Source organism: Selaginella moellendorffii, unplaced genomic scaffold (assembly GCF_000143415.4).
Source record: "Selaginella moellendorffii unplaced genomic scaffold, v1.0 SELMOscaffold_21, whole genome shotgun sequence".
Taxonomy (NCBI): Eukaryota; Viridiplantae; Streptophyta; class Lycopodiopsida; order Selaginellales; family Selaginellaceae; genus Selaginella; species Selaginella moellendorffii.
In genome coordinates this window covers 580,719-592,098 of record NW_003314282.1, presented here as the reverse complement: position 1 = coordinate 592,098, position 11,380 = coordinate 580,719, and the positions used below count along the sequence as shown (strand labels likewise).

General features: G+C 49.2%; 6 protein-coding genes across 8 annotated transcripts; 2 read left to right on the top strand and 4 right to left on the bottom strand.

Moving 5' to 3' along the window:
* The first annotated feature begins 208 nt into the window (after positions 1–208).
* LOC9637889 (aspartic proteinase-like protein 2) lies at positions 209–2,240 on the top strand. Its single transcript, XM_002973283.2, has 9 exons — positions 209–674; positions 729–858; positions 919–1,151; positions 1,203–1,418; positions 1,485–1,659; positions 1,715–1,785; positions 1,839–1,944; positions 1,990–2,047; positions 2,099–2,240. Exons 1-9 carry the CDS (start codon positions 433–435, stop codon positions 2,179–2,181), a joined length of 1,314 nt encoding a protein of 437 aa, XP_002973329.1. The 5' UTR covers positions 209–432; the 3' UTR covers positions 2,182–2,240.
* LOC9641396 (probable xyloglucan endotransglucosylase/hydrolase protein 30) lies at positions 2,240–3,338 on the bottom strand. The gene is made up of 4 exons (XM_024678037.1): positions 3,155–3,338; positions 2,936–3,051; positions 2,672–2,880; positions 2,240–2,618 (listed from the first exon to the last, which is right to left on the bottom strand). Exons 1-4 carry the CDS (start codon positions 3,336–3,338, stop codon positions 2,240–2,242), a joined length of 888 nt encoding a protein of 295 aa, XP_024533805.1.
* Positions 3,339–3,521: 183 nt separating this feature from the next.
* LOC112347330 (pentatricopeptide repeat-containing protein At4g02750-like) lies at positions 3,522–4,802 on the bottom strand. The gene has a single exon (XM_024678036.1). It carries the CDS (start codon positions 4,800–4,802, stop codon positions 3,522–3,524), a length of 1,281 nt encoding a protein of 426 aa, XP_024533804.1.
* A 343-nt stretch (positions 4,803–5,145) lies between these two features.
* Positions 5,146–6,687, top strand: LOC9637888 (class V chitinase). Its single transcript, XM_002973281.2, has 2 exons — positions 5,146–6,516; positions 6,588–6,687. Exons 1-2 carry the CDS (start codon positions 5,193–5,195, stop codon positions 6,638–6,640), a joined length of 1,377 nt encoding a protein of 458 aa, XP_002973327.2. The 5' UTR covers positions 5,146–5,192; the 3' UTR covers positions 6,641–6,687.
* Positions 6,512–9,129, bottom strand: LOC9637887 (pentatricopeptide repeat-containing protein At4g21300). 2 transcript variants are annotated; one of them, XM_024678150.1, is made up of 3 exons: positions 9,088–9,129; positions 8,931–9,042; positions 6,512–8,866 (listed from the first exon to the last, which is right to left on the bottom strand). In XM_024678150.1, the coding sequence occupies exon 3, from the start codon at positions 8,749–8,751 to the stop codon at positions 6,658–6,660; it is 2,094 nt and encodes a 697-aa protein (XP_024533918.1). In that variant the 5' UTR covers positions 8,752–8,866; positions 8,931–9,042; positions 9,088–9,129; the 3' UTR covers positions 6,512–6,657. The 2 variants fall into 2 exon arrangements, with proteins under 2 accessions (XP_024533918.1, XP_024533917.1); XM_024678149.1 differs by lacking the exon at positions 9,088–9,129 and having other exon boundaries at positions 8,931–9,071.
* Positions 9,130–9,157: 28 nt separating this feature from the next.
* On the bottom strand, positions 9,158–11,378 carry LOC9637886 (monogalactosyldiacylglycerol synthase, chloroplastic). 2 transcript variants are annotated; one of them, XM_002973090.2, is made up of 8 exons: positions 10,723–11,378; positions 10,475–10,647; positions 10,264–10,425; positions 10,064–10,205; positions 9,785–10,009; positions 9,671–9,733; positions 9,528–9,602; positions 9,158–9,464 (listed from the first exon to the last, which is right to left on the bottom strand). In XM_002973090.2, exons 1-8 carry the CDS (start codon positions 11,314–11,316, stop codon positions 9,225–9,227), a joined length of 1,674 nt encoding a protein of 557 aa, XP_002973136.1. In that variant the 5' UTR covers positions 11,317–11,378; the 3' UTR covers positions 9,158–9,224. The 2 variants fall into 2 exon arrangements, with proteins under 2 accessions (XP_002973136.1, XP_024533920.1); XM_024678152.1 differs by having other exon boundaries at positions 9,160–9,464; positions 9,671–10,009.
* Between the last annotated feature and the right edge of the window lie 2 nt (positions 11,379–11,380).

Sequence of the window (11,380 nt, the reverse complement as noted above, 5' to 3'; positions counted from 1 at the left end):
GGCTAGTCTAGTTACTGCTAGGACGTTTTCAAGGGCCCTTTTTTGTTTCACCAGATAAATTAACTATACAACAGCGCGTTTTAAGCCGGCTTGAAAAACTACTAAACTACAGGAATCTCTCCAAACTTTTCTTCTCCACGTTGAAGCCGGGCACTTTTTCGGGCGTCAGTACTGTGCTAGTGACTTAGTCAGTTGGACAAGTTCTTAATTCAGGCAGAAGCATGTCATCACATCAGCACAGCCTCAAATCTCTTCAGGCTTGGCCAATAATTACACATGTCTGCTTGCGCGTCCTGACAGGGAAGTGGAGGCTTGGTTGAAGCCTCTTCGTGAGCAGGTCGTCTCAGCGAGCCACTGTGGAAGCATGAGCTTGAAAAGCGATCACTTTCTGCAAAGTAGCCCTGCGAATTTTTGTTTGTGTTTTCTTTAGAGATGAACTCTTTCCTCAATTTGTGTTTCCTTCTCGCACTTCTGCTGGGTGCTGGAGAAGGAGCTGGAATCCTCAAGCTCCAGCACAGGTACTCTGGATTGGAAGGATCGAGCAAGCAGAATGAGAAGCTCGGCCTTGGCATGAGCAAGCACCACTTGCAACATCTTGTGGAGCACAATGACAGGCGTGGGAGATTTCTCCAAGGGATAAGCTTCCCTCTCAAAGGAAACTACTCTGATCTTGGGTAAGCTCCTCAAACTTAAATCCATTCATTCATATCTTCCTTCTCTACTGTCAGGCTCTACTACACTGAAATAGGACTTGGAAATCCAGTCCAGAAGCTTAAAGTCATTGTTGATACCGGGAGCGACATACTCTGGGTAAAGTGCTCGCCATGTCGCTCCTGTTTGTCAAAACAGGACATAATTGTAAGTTAGAAAAAGAAAGCTTTTGTTTATGCATTTTAATAATGCGTTTGAACTCATCAGCCTCCTTTGTCAATCTACAATCTCTCCGCGTCGTCAACTTCTTCCGTTTCATCGTGCTCAGATCCACTATGCACTGGGGAGCAAGCAGTCTGTTCCCGTAGTGGAAGCAACAGCGCTTGTGCCTACGGCATTTCATACCAGGACAAGTCAACTTCGATTGGTGCGTACGTGAAGGATGACATGCACTACGTCCTTCAAGGTGGAAATGCTACGACTTCACACATTTTCTTCGGGTTCGTTGCTTTTCTTTCCTTTCTCTCTTTAAGCACACAACATTTGTTCAGGTGTGCAATAAACATTACTGGAAGCTGGCCTGCGGATGGAATCATGGGATTTGGCCAGATTTCTAAGACTGTTCCCAACCAGATTGCGACCCAGAGGAACATGTCGAGAGTTTTCTCTCATTGCTTAGGGGGTGAGAAACACGGTGGTGGCATACTCGAGTTTGGCGAAGAACCAAATACAACAGAGATGGTTTTCACTCCCCTCTTAAACGTCACGTAAGATTGTATATGATCTTTTCCATCTTTGCTGATCATCTGATCCTTTCTCACTGACTCAATCAGGACTCACTACAATGTCGACTTGCTCAGCATCTCGGTCAACTCAAAAGTTCTTCCAATCGATTCAAAAGAGTTTTCGTATGTTAGTAACAGCACGAATGAGACTGGTGTTATCATTGACAGTGGCACGAGTTTTGCACTTCTCGCGACTAAAGCAAACCGAATTCTTTTCTCCGAGGTAAGTATACTAGAAGGCTATTTTATCAGAGTTTAATGAGACTTCTGCTGCGCAGATTAAGAACCTAACTACAGCAAAGCTGGGACCTAAGCTGGAAGGACTTCAATGCTTCTACCTTAAATCAGGGTAAAATGAGAATGGAAAGAACAATTAAACTCATTTGTTTCTCTCTTGTGTAGATTAACTGTGGAAACATCATTTCCAAATGTGACGCTTACTTTCAGCGGAGGATCAACAATGAAACTAAAACCAGACAATTATCTGGTGATGGTAGAGCTTAAAAAGGTTCGTTATTCTGCTAGTTAATGCCAGTTCTTAGTGATATTTTAGAAGCGCAATGGATACTGCTACGCATGGTCATCAGCTGATGGCCTGACAATATTTGGAGGTAAAGTTTTTCATATGAAACTTAATTCTGATTAGGATTGAAACTTTGCAGAGATCGTTTTAAAGGATAAGCTGGTGTTTTATGACGTTGAGAACCGAAGAATCGGCTGGAAAGGTCAAAACTGCTCGTCTTGAGAGTGGCCAATTTTATGAAATAATTTAATAAAAGTTTTACATCACATGATCTTAAAATCTATCCAGATCGACACTCGGGAAGAGCCTGTGGATACCTGGATTTATCTTCACAGTAGTCGTATATCATATAGTTAGCACGAATCCAGTGTAGCAAATGGTGTTGTGATTCACTGAGCAATGCTTGGGGAACCACGCTCGAAGCTCCAGATGGACACTCCTCAGCTAAAGTTGACGAGTGACAGTCACTGAGGATCAAGTTGGAGTACTCGGTGGCAAATGGAGCATATGAGTAGTCTACTGTAGATCTTCCACCATCTGTGGCCCATTGAGAAGCATCCCAGATTGTAGCGAAAACGTTCATTGGCTTCAGAGGATAGTCTTCTCCCAGTTCTTCCGACTTGAGAACTTCTCGAATGGGTATATCATCCACAAAGAACCTGTGAGTGATTATAAGAAAAATAACACATTTTCTTTCTCAATGAAGACTTACACGATGTGATAAGGAGTCCAAAAGATGCTGTAGTTGTGGAAGCCGGCAGTGGGATCAAACCATAGCTTGAACCTTTGCTCTCTTCCAGTGGACGTGCTGCCATTGCTGTAGATGTTTGTCTGGATGATGTATAGATCCCCAGATGCTGCTCCCAAAAATTCTAAGTCAATCTCATCGTGTGTAAAAGGGAAACTATCTTCATTCGAGACCTTTAAAGAAAGAATTTAAGCAAGCGAAAACATGAAAATTTTCTGAAAACAATACGTAGAAAGTTGATACAACTCCAGAGGAATAGTTTGCCGGAAGTTTGACGGCCGAGTTGAAGAAGCCAAACGTGTAATTGTTGTGAGACCTGATCCCGGAACCTGAGCCATGGATAAATCAGGAGAGAGAGAGAGAGAGAGAGAGAGAGAGAGAGAGAGAGAGAGAGAGGAACTTAATATGTACCTGATGTGCTGTCTAGTTTGAGTGTGACTTCCATACCGTTCTCCGAAACTTCGCTGTGATCAAATCCCCACACCACTGAAAAGTGTTGAGAGAAAGACGTGGTGTCAAACATGCTGGTAAGATTTTGATCCAAATGAAATCGCTTGGTTGGAAACTGCCGTGCATGGGAAAGGACAACACAGGAGAAGAAGAAGAAGTAGAAGAAAACCGCGATTGTCATGGTGTCTAACTTGAAGCTCCAAATGAGCTCCAAAGCTCCACTGATCGCTCCCTGCCCAAGCGATCAGTGCTAATCGATGGGTACATTTGGAGAGGAAGATAGGAAAAGAACGAGCCGTTATAAAGGAAACTGAACAACATAAAAGAAGAAAGCAAAACCTCTTCACATTCTTTGCTTTACCGGTCAAGGGGCCGCCAATGCAAAAGTTCTAGCAAGCATGGCATATGCAGCTCCACATTTTGGCTCTAGCTCCACAGCCTTATTTGCATACTCTGTGACGAAGGCAAACTTGGGATCTGGCAATCCTACCAAGCATGACCACTCCAAACCACTGGGCTCGAATGGCATATTTAACACAACATCCCATGCATCTTCCACAAATCCTCCCCTCGCCAAGAGATCAACCACGCAACAGTAATGCTGCTTTGTCGGTACCAAGCCAAAGTCGTGTTGCATGGAATGGAAACATAGCATTGCTGCCCCAATCTTTCCAGTGTGCTTCCATGCCAGAAGTCCAGAGGTAAAACAAGCCTCGTTGGGAGACAAGTAGAGCTTGAGTGTATCCAAAAGGAAAATTGCTTGTGTGGAATGCCCATATTGGGCATATGATGCCAGCATTGCATTCCAGGTCACTATATTTTTCTGAGGTATTTGGTCAAACACAACTCTTGCTTTGTCAACGTAGCTAGCTGTTCCATAGATGGCCAAGATTGTTGTCCACGAGACTAAGTCCTTGGTTAAGGCCTTTCTAAAAATGCTTATTGCTTCTTTAATGAGCCCTTCCTGGGCATATGCTGTAAGAAGAATATTTACAGAAGCTACGTCTTTTTCCATCATGTTTTGGTACACAGTGCTGACCATTTCTAAATTTCCTTGTTTTTGAAATGTCACTAGATATGCGTTATAAGCAGCTAGATCCCATACAGGCATGCTGTTAAACGTTTCTCTGGCTCTTTGAAAATACCCGAATTGGGTATACGCAGCGAGCATAGTTGTAAATGAGACCAAGGAGTGTTGTGGCATTTTATTGAAACAGAAAACCGCATCTTCAAGGCTATCCCCACATTTGACAAACGCATTTAGCATTGCATTCCAGGAAACCAAGTTGCGCTGTGGCATTTCCTGGAAGAGCTCTTGGCAGTCCAAGAGATGGCCGTGGCTGGAGTAAGCTTCAAGCATAACAGTCCACGAAATAACATTCCTCTCAGGCATTTGATCGAAGGTTTCCCTTGCGCTATCGAGATGCCCTCCCTGAGCATAGGCATATACCATGGCTGTCCAAGTCACAAGATTTGTCTGTGGGATTTTCTCAAACAGAGCTCTGGCTTGCTGGAGATGCCCTGATTGGGCATATGCGGATATGAGAGCAGTCCACAACACCAAGTTCTTTCTTGGTAAGATATCAAACAGCCTTTTAGTCTCTCTTAAGCTTTGGCGATTCTCATTTTTTGTGACGTCTAGCATGTTAGCTGTATTGTCTACCAAAGTTCTCATGGGATAAAGGAAGCAGTAAAGTAATCCATTAGACTCCTTGATAATTTGTCAACACCAAATCCAAGCTAACTCTCCAATCACTATCTCTATGGAGAAAAAAACAACACCCAAAACCAGTTGTGAGTCTTGAAGAACTGAAGACACGCTTCCGTGTTGATGATGGTGATTATCTTCGTTATGTCTTCTGGATTAAAAGCAGATTGTGTCGGATTTGCTGGCAGTCGCTCACCAATAAATCCTGGAGGAGTTTTTCAAAGCTGTTGCTTCCCTTACACATGCATCGCCCACTAGATTGAGTAGAAAAGTCTATTTGATAAATATAGTATTTAAGATCACCAAGGGCAAAGAGAAAATGAAAACATGGCAACAGTCATTCTAGTGTTGCTTCTAACATTGTCAGCAGGAAAATTCACAGTAGCTCAGGATTGTGGTGCCCAAGCATCATTTGCATCTTGTCCACCAGGCCGGTGCTGCAGCCAGTATGGCTACTGCGGCACAACGACAGCCTATTGTGGATCTGGCTGCCAGAGCCAGTGCAATCAAGAGATCTGTGGCATCCAGGCAAACTTTGCGCCTTGTTCTCCCTCTTCCTCTTGCTGCAGCCAATATGGCTTCTGCGGCACTGGATCTTCATACTGCGGCCAGGGTTGCCAGAGCGGAGCTTGCACTTCCACACCGATCACTCCGGTCAAACTTGGCTACTGGTACGTTGACTCCTCCCCGGCATCCCAAATCAACTCGTGCCTCTACACGCACTTGCTCTACGCATTCGTGGATCTAAACCCCACGACCTTCACGGTGGCTCCGTCGGCTTCCTTGGATCCCGGCAACTCCAAGATCTCGTCCTTTGCCTCCACCGTCAAGCTCAAGAATCCAAACGTCAAGACCCTCTTGTCGATCGGGGGTGGCAGCAGTGACAAGGAAGCGTTTGCTGCCATGGTGAGCTCGCCATCTTCGCGGGCCACGTTCATCAACAGCACGATTACGCTCGCCAAGACGTATGGCTTCGATGGCCTTGATCTGGACTGGGAGCATCCAAACAACGCCTCGCAGATGACCAATCTTGGGGTTCTCTTCCAAGAGTGGCGCGCCAAAGCTCCTTCGGGTATGCTCCTCGCCGCAGCTACATTCTACGCGAATCCACAGCCGGCCTGGATGGGAGGCGCAACGTACCCAGTGGCGTCCATCCAAGCAAACCTGGACTGGATCCTCGTCATGGCCTACGATTTCCACGGGCCGTCATTCGAGACCACCACCAACGTGCCCGCGCCACTGTACGACCCGTCAAACCCCACGGTCAACGGCGACTATGGCATCACCCAGTGGCTGCAGTCGCTGACCAAGTCAAAGGTGGTGTACGGAATTCCCGCCTATGGTTACAATTGGCAGCTGGTCAACGCAGCAAACCATGGGATTGGAGCGCCTTCGAATGGAGTCTCAAGCGTACTACCGGAGAACCCAACGTTTGCCCAGATTGTGAGCTTCTTGGCGTCCAGTGGTGCTACCGTGGTTCACAATGATACCACGGTTTCCACTTATGCGTACAGTGGGACTACCTGGATTGGCTACGACGATGCGTGGTCAGTGACGAGGAAGGTGAACTACTTGAAAAACAAAGGAATACGAGGATATGGGTTCTGGACGGCCCTTGGGGATGATTCTAGCGCCACTCTTGCAAATGCAGGTAAACAAACATTTCAATACTGTCATATGATGTTTCTTTCACATATTTGACTCATGGTTTGGTGTTTGCAGCTGCCAAAACGCTCGATGGAAAGTACTGTAATGGACCCCAGATATCTCGATAGATTTCTGGTAGTATGTATCAACTCTTCCCCTTAAATACAAAGATATTGTCAGCCCCTTCTTCTTGAGTAGGAGCAAACAAGTTGGAGAGGATGACATGAGCAGCACTGTTGATACTATCCAGCTCCAAAAGCCGAAACGCTGCTCGCAATCCTCTCTCCACGTCCCCGTGCAAGTTACAAGCCCCCAGCAGCGTCAGCCATCCCACGCAATCCTCCCGGGATCCACATCCACTTCTCATAAACTCCTCGGCCTCCTCCAGCCATCCAACCTTGCTCAAGAGATCCACCACGCATCCCCTATGCTCCGCCGCGGCACCAATCCCATAGTCCACCTCCATCGATCCAAACACCCGGCACCCTTCCTGGATCATCCCGGCGTGGCTGAGAGACGCTAGCACTCCCACCAAGCTCACCTCCGTGGGACTCACTCCTTGCTGCTGCATCGCCCAGAACAATCCCAGAGCCTCGTTCCAGCTGCCGTGCTGCGTGTGTCCCAGCACCAGAGCGTTCCACGCGACGGCGTCGTCGAGCTCAAACAGCCGGCTCGAGAAGAAGACGCTGCTCGCGGCCTCCAAGTTGCCACACTTGCTGTACATGTCCACCAGCGCGTTTGCGATGGATTTCTCACGCTCCAGCCCGGCCTCCACCACGCGGGCATGAACTCTCCGGGCCTCCGGGAGCGTCGAGGCTGCCGTGACACACGAGTTGATGAGCGCCAGCAGCGTGATCTTGCCCGGGGACAGTCCCTGCTGCTGCATCTCGCCAACCATCGTCACGACCAGCCGAAGATCATCACTGCAAGCCGCGAGCATGACGTTCCATGACGATTCGTCGCGAGCTGGCATCCTCCGGAAGCACTCCCAGGCGCTGGCGACGTCTCCACACCTCAGGTACATGTTGATGAGCGCGTTTCCGAGGATCACGTAGTCCCTGTCCAGCTCCTCTTCCATGATTCTCTCGTGGATCCGTCTCCCTTCCTGGAGAGCTCTCAAGCTCCCCAGCGAGTCCACAACGATGATCAAGCTGGCCTTGTTGGGACGAAATCCTTCCAGCTGCATTGCGTAGAAGAGCTCCATGGCTTTTGCAAAGTCGCCACATTGAGCGTACGCTGCAACGATAACAGTCCATAGGACCACATCTCGTCTCTCGACTCTATCAAACACCAGTTTTGCGTTTGTAGCGTCCCTGCAGTTACCAAACATCGTTATTAGTGCGGTGGCCAGAACAGTATCCAAATCCAGACCTGACTCAAGAACGTAGCCATAGATCCTCCCGGCTTCCCCGAGTGGAACCTGGATCTCCCCCGAGTTCAAAACCGTGAGGAAAGTCACCTTGTTTGGACGAATTCCTTGGAGTTGCATCAACCTGAAAGAATCCAGTGCCCCGAGCATGGCACCGCACTGGACGAAAGCAGCGATCATGGCAGTCCATGAGATGATGTCCCGCTCCGGCATGGAGCGGAAAACATCCAGCGCTCCGTCGAGACAGCCACACTTGCCATACATGTCGACGATGGCGTTTCCCAGTGCCAAGTCTTGCTCGATGCCACTCCTCAAGAACAAGCCATGCATCGCCCTGGCCTCTAGAGAGTCCTCGGCAGCAGCAACCGCGTTGAAAACCGCCAGGAACGAAACTTTGCTCGGCAAACTTCCCTCTAGCTGCATTTCCCGGAAGAGAAGCATCGCCTCTTCCCTGAAGTCATTCTCGGCGTACACCCAGAGCATGGCGTTCCACGAGACCACGTCGTGCCTCTGGATCTCCCGGAACGCGTCGCAAGCGTCCTCCATTCTCCCAAACCGGCTGTGCATGCTGACGAGCACGGTGGCGACGACGGCGTCGGAGAGAAAGCCCATCTCGAAAACGTTGGAGCGAATCTGGGCAGTGTTGGGGAGGCACGAATGCTCCACGCAAGCGTTGAGCAGCGTCACGATGGTGATCTTGTTGGGCGTCACCCCGGCCTGGAGCATTTCCTGGTAAGCCTGGATTGCTCGCTCGCAATCCCCGTTCCGGGCATATGCTGCGAGCAATCTCGTCCAAGTCACCACATCCCCGATCCTTACTCGATCGATCACCTCTCTGGCGTCGGCCAAGCTCCCACACTTGAGATACATCTGGACGAGCTGGATGCTTAGAGCCTTCTCCGTCTCGCCACCTTTTTGTTGGGCTAGCTGGTGGACGCGTTTGCCTTGGGCCAGTGCTCTCGAGTTGATGCAAGCCCACAAGAGACTGGAGAGAACACCGGTGCCAACTTTCTCAGTTTCTAGACTAGAGAGGATTTGCTTTAGAGTACCTGCGGATAGCGTCGCATCTCCCTCAACTCCCAGGTGTAACGTACAGAAGCCTCGAAAGAAACAGCGGCTTCGCCATGACATTGGAGCCACATCGCTCGCGAAAGTTTGCACCTTATGCTTAGTTAGAAACCCACGAGGGGACAACTAAAAGCCCACCTCGCGTTGAAGAACAAAAACCTCTGATCTGCTGCAATCCAAATGAGAGCAAAGACAAAAACCCGATGCAAAAAGTAGGATACCTCGACGCCTGAATTCGATTTTCGAAAATTTCCCACAGCTCAATCTCAGTCTCGCTAGAAAGCCAGCGCCTGAGGCTGTGTCAAAAGGCCCTTCTGATGAGCAAGATCGGCAAGATCATGCACAATTCTGAACACGGCATCAGGACGAGCAAGCTTCCATGCGTTCTCGGCCATTTGAGCCAGCTCTTTTCTCTTGGTTGTGAACCACTCGGCCACAGTCAGCGCAATCTCGTTTGGATTCTCGCAGTACTTGCCAACGCCGTTGTCCACCACGTATGGAACGTTGCCAACTTCCTGCAGAGAAAAGCTCCTCTTAGAAGAGAGTTCACTAACAGTTTTTAAGAACTCGACACTTACCTGGCCCGCGATGTAATCGTTGATTATCACAGGCAGACCTCGAATCATAGCTTCTGCAATTGTCCCTGGGCCGGCCTATTGATACAGACATGCGTGTCAAGAATCAAGAACTGGCGGATACGAACAGCACACAAGATACATACTTTCGTGATGATGCAATCACAAGCTCCCATCCACTCTTGCATGTTCGTTTCGAATCCTCTTATCTGCGACCACCAAATGACGTTTGAAACGACAAATGAATGAGACACGCTCACCTGAACAGGTATAGACCATTCCACAGCCTTGAGCCTGTTCGCGAGCCGTTTGTTTCGCCCGCAGATCACAATCAGCTGGCCCAAGGGCTTGCCTGAATGCGGACATTTCAAAGCGTCACCAAGTGCTCGAGCGGTCTCTTCAACGGGACCCATCCCTTCGCCACCCCCCATCAGCAGTACGGCGGAGAGATCTTCTTCCATTCCTAGTTCTCTCCGGAGCTCATCCTGCGAATTCCTCGAATTAAGTGCAAAGGAACCGGAACGAACAGCAAGACTTACCTTCGAACGGGTAGGCCTGCTAAATGAAGGCCGAACGGGTAAGCCATGCACTCTTATCTGAGATTGTTTCAAGCCAGCCTTAAGCGCTCTCTGTGCAACTTCTTTCGAAGGACAGAAGCACACAGTGGTCAGCTTGTGAAACCTGAAAGGAGCTATATTGGAGACCCGACAGTTATTTCTTATGGAGCAAGGCAACGTACCATGTAGGATGACAGGTATTCAGGTCTGTGATGACCGTGGTGAACGGAATCCTGTCGAGTAAACCTCTCGTCTTCAAGATCCGGAGAGGAATGTGCTGCATAAGCGGGTGCACGCTGACAATAACATCCGGCTTATGTTTTAAAATCCCTTTTGCCACCTCCCTGCCACGAACTAAAGCGTCAGGTCCCATGAAAACTAAAGACATACTACCGAGCAATAAATATTCCAGTTGCAGCGAAGTTCGTCTGATGGATAAGCCGCGGCCGGGTCCCATGAAACGTAAACTTCCAGAGCGTCTCGTGCTTTACCAGGAAGTTGTAAGTCCTGGGAACCTGATTAAACGGCCAAGGCGTGTGATCTTTCCACAAGTCCACGATGTTTACCTGCAGAAAGAAGAAGAGAGTGAGTAGGATCACCAGCAAGCAAGCAAGCAAGCAATCAAGCAAGCATCCACTTACAATATATTCGTCCCCGTACTCGAGCTCAAACGTAGCTTTGATGGCTTCGGCAGAAGCACGATGACCACCGCCTGTGTCGCTCATAAGGATGAGAACTCTCTTGTGCGGGTCTGGAGCGACCATTCCACTACAGGCATTGTCTTTGACGTTGGTACCACCGCAATCCCAATTCCCTGTCCCCGGCTGGACGACGCAAGCCAGTGGCAACCTGTCACAATGCCGACGTATCAAGCCATTAAACTTCTCCAAAACTCTGTGCTGGAGCTCCTTGTTGATGCCACCCGTCCATTTGCTAACGCTAAGAACCGCCACAAATCTTCCAATGTCACTGCCATCGACGGATTTCTTCGTGCCACTGACCCGGACGCTCGATCTGGAGCTTATTTCGAGCGATTCCTCCCTGCCGCCACACCGAACACCCGGCCTGGAGCTGGATTCATCCTTGCCGACGCCGCTGCTGGCCAGGAAAGTGAAATTTGCGGTGTTGCCGAGCGAGAGAGACGCTCCCAGCGACTCGAATCCCTGCGGCCGGGCGGCCGGCACGGAATTTCGCAGCAGAGAGCGCTGCGATCTCTCCTTGCGTAGGAGATTCATAGCTGCTATCGATCAGAGAGCCGCATTACATACCTCGCCAAGGCCGGCGTCGCCTAGAACCCTA

Excerpts from the sequence above, each read along its gene's own strand:
- LOC9637889 (XM_002973283.2), top strand. The coding sequence starts at position 433 with ATGAACTCTTTCCTCAATTTGTGTTTCCTTCTCGCACTTCTGCTGGGT. Across the intron at positions 1,152-1,202 it reads ACTTCACACATTTTCTTCGG|GTGTGCAATAAACATTACTG; the intron begins GTTCGTTGCTTT and ends ACATTTGTTCAG. Across the intron at positions 2,048-2,098 it reads TGGCCTGACAATATTTGGAG|AGATCGTTTTAAAGGATAAG; the intron begins GTAAAGTTTTTC and ends GAAACTTTGCAG.
- LOC9641396 (XM_024678037.1), bottom strand. The coding sequence starts at position 3,338 with ATGACAATCGCGGTTTTCTTCTACTTCTTCTTCTTCTCCTGTGTTGTC. Across the intron at positions 3,052-3,154 it reads CAGCGAAGTTTCGGAGAACG|TTATCCATGGCTCAGGTTCC; the intron begins GTATGGAAGTCA and ends CTCTCTCCTGAT. Across the intron at positions 2,881-2,935 it reads GAGTTGTATCAACTTTCTAC|GTCTCGAATGAAGATAGTTT; the intron begins GTATTGTTTTCA and ends CTTTCTTTAAAG.
- LOC112347330 (XM_024678036.1), bottom strand. The coding sequence starts at position 4,802 with ATGCTAGACGTCACAAAAAATGAGAATCGCCAAAGCTTAAGAGAGACT.
- LOC9637888 (XM_002973281.2), top strand. The coding sequence starts at position 5,193 with ATGGCAACAGTCATTCTAGTGTTGCTTCTAACATTGTCAGCAGGAAAA. Across the intron at positions 6,517-6,587 it reads CGCCACTCTTGCAAATGCAG|CTGCCAAAACGCTCGATGGA; the intron begins GTAAACAAACAT and ends TGGTGTTTGCAG.
- LOC9637887 (XM_024678150.1), bottom strand. The coding sequence starts at position 8,751 with ATGTATCTCAAGTGTGGGAGCTTGGCCGACGCCAGAGAGGTGATCGAT.
- LOC9637886 (XM_024678152.1), bottom strand. The coding sequence starts at position 11,316 with ATGAATCTCCTACGCAAGGAGAGATCGCAGCGCTCTCTGCTGCGAAAT. Across the intron at positions 10,206-10,263 it reads AATACCTGTCATCCTACATG|GTTTCACAAGCTGACCACTG; the intron begins GTACGTTGCCTT and ends AGCTCCTTTCAG. Across the intron at positions 9,603-9,670 it reads GTGATTGCATCATCACGAAA|GCCGGCCCAGGGACAATTGC; the intron begins GTATGTATCTTG and ends CTGTATCAATAG.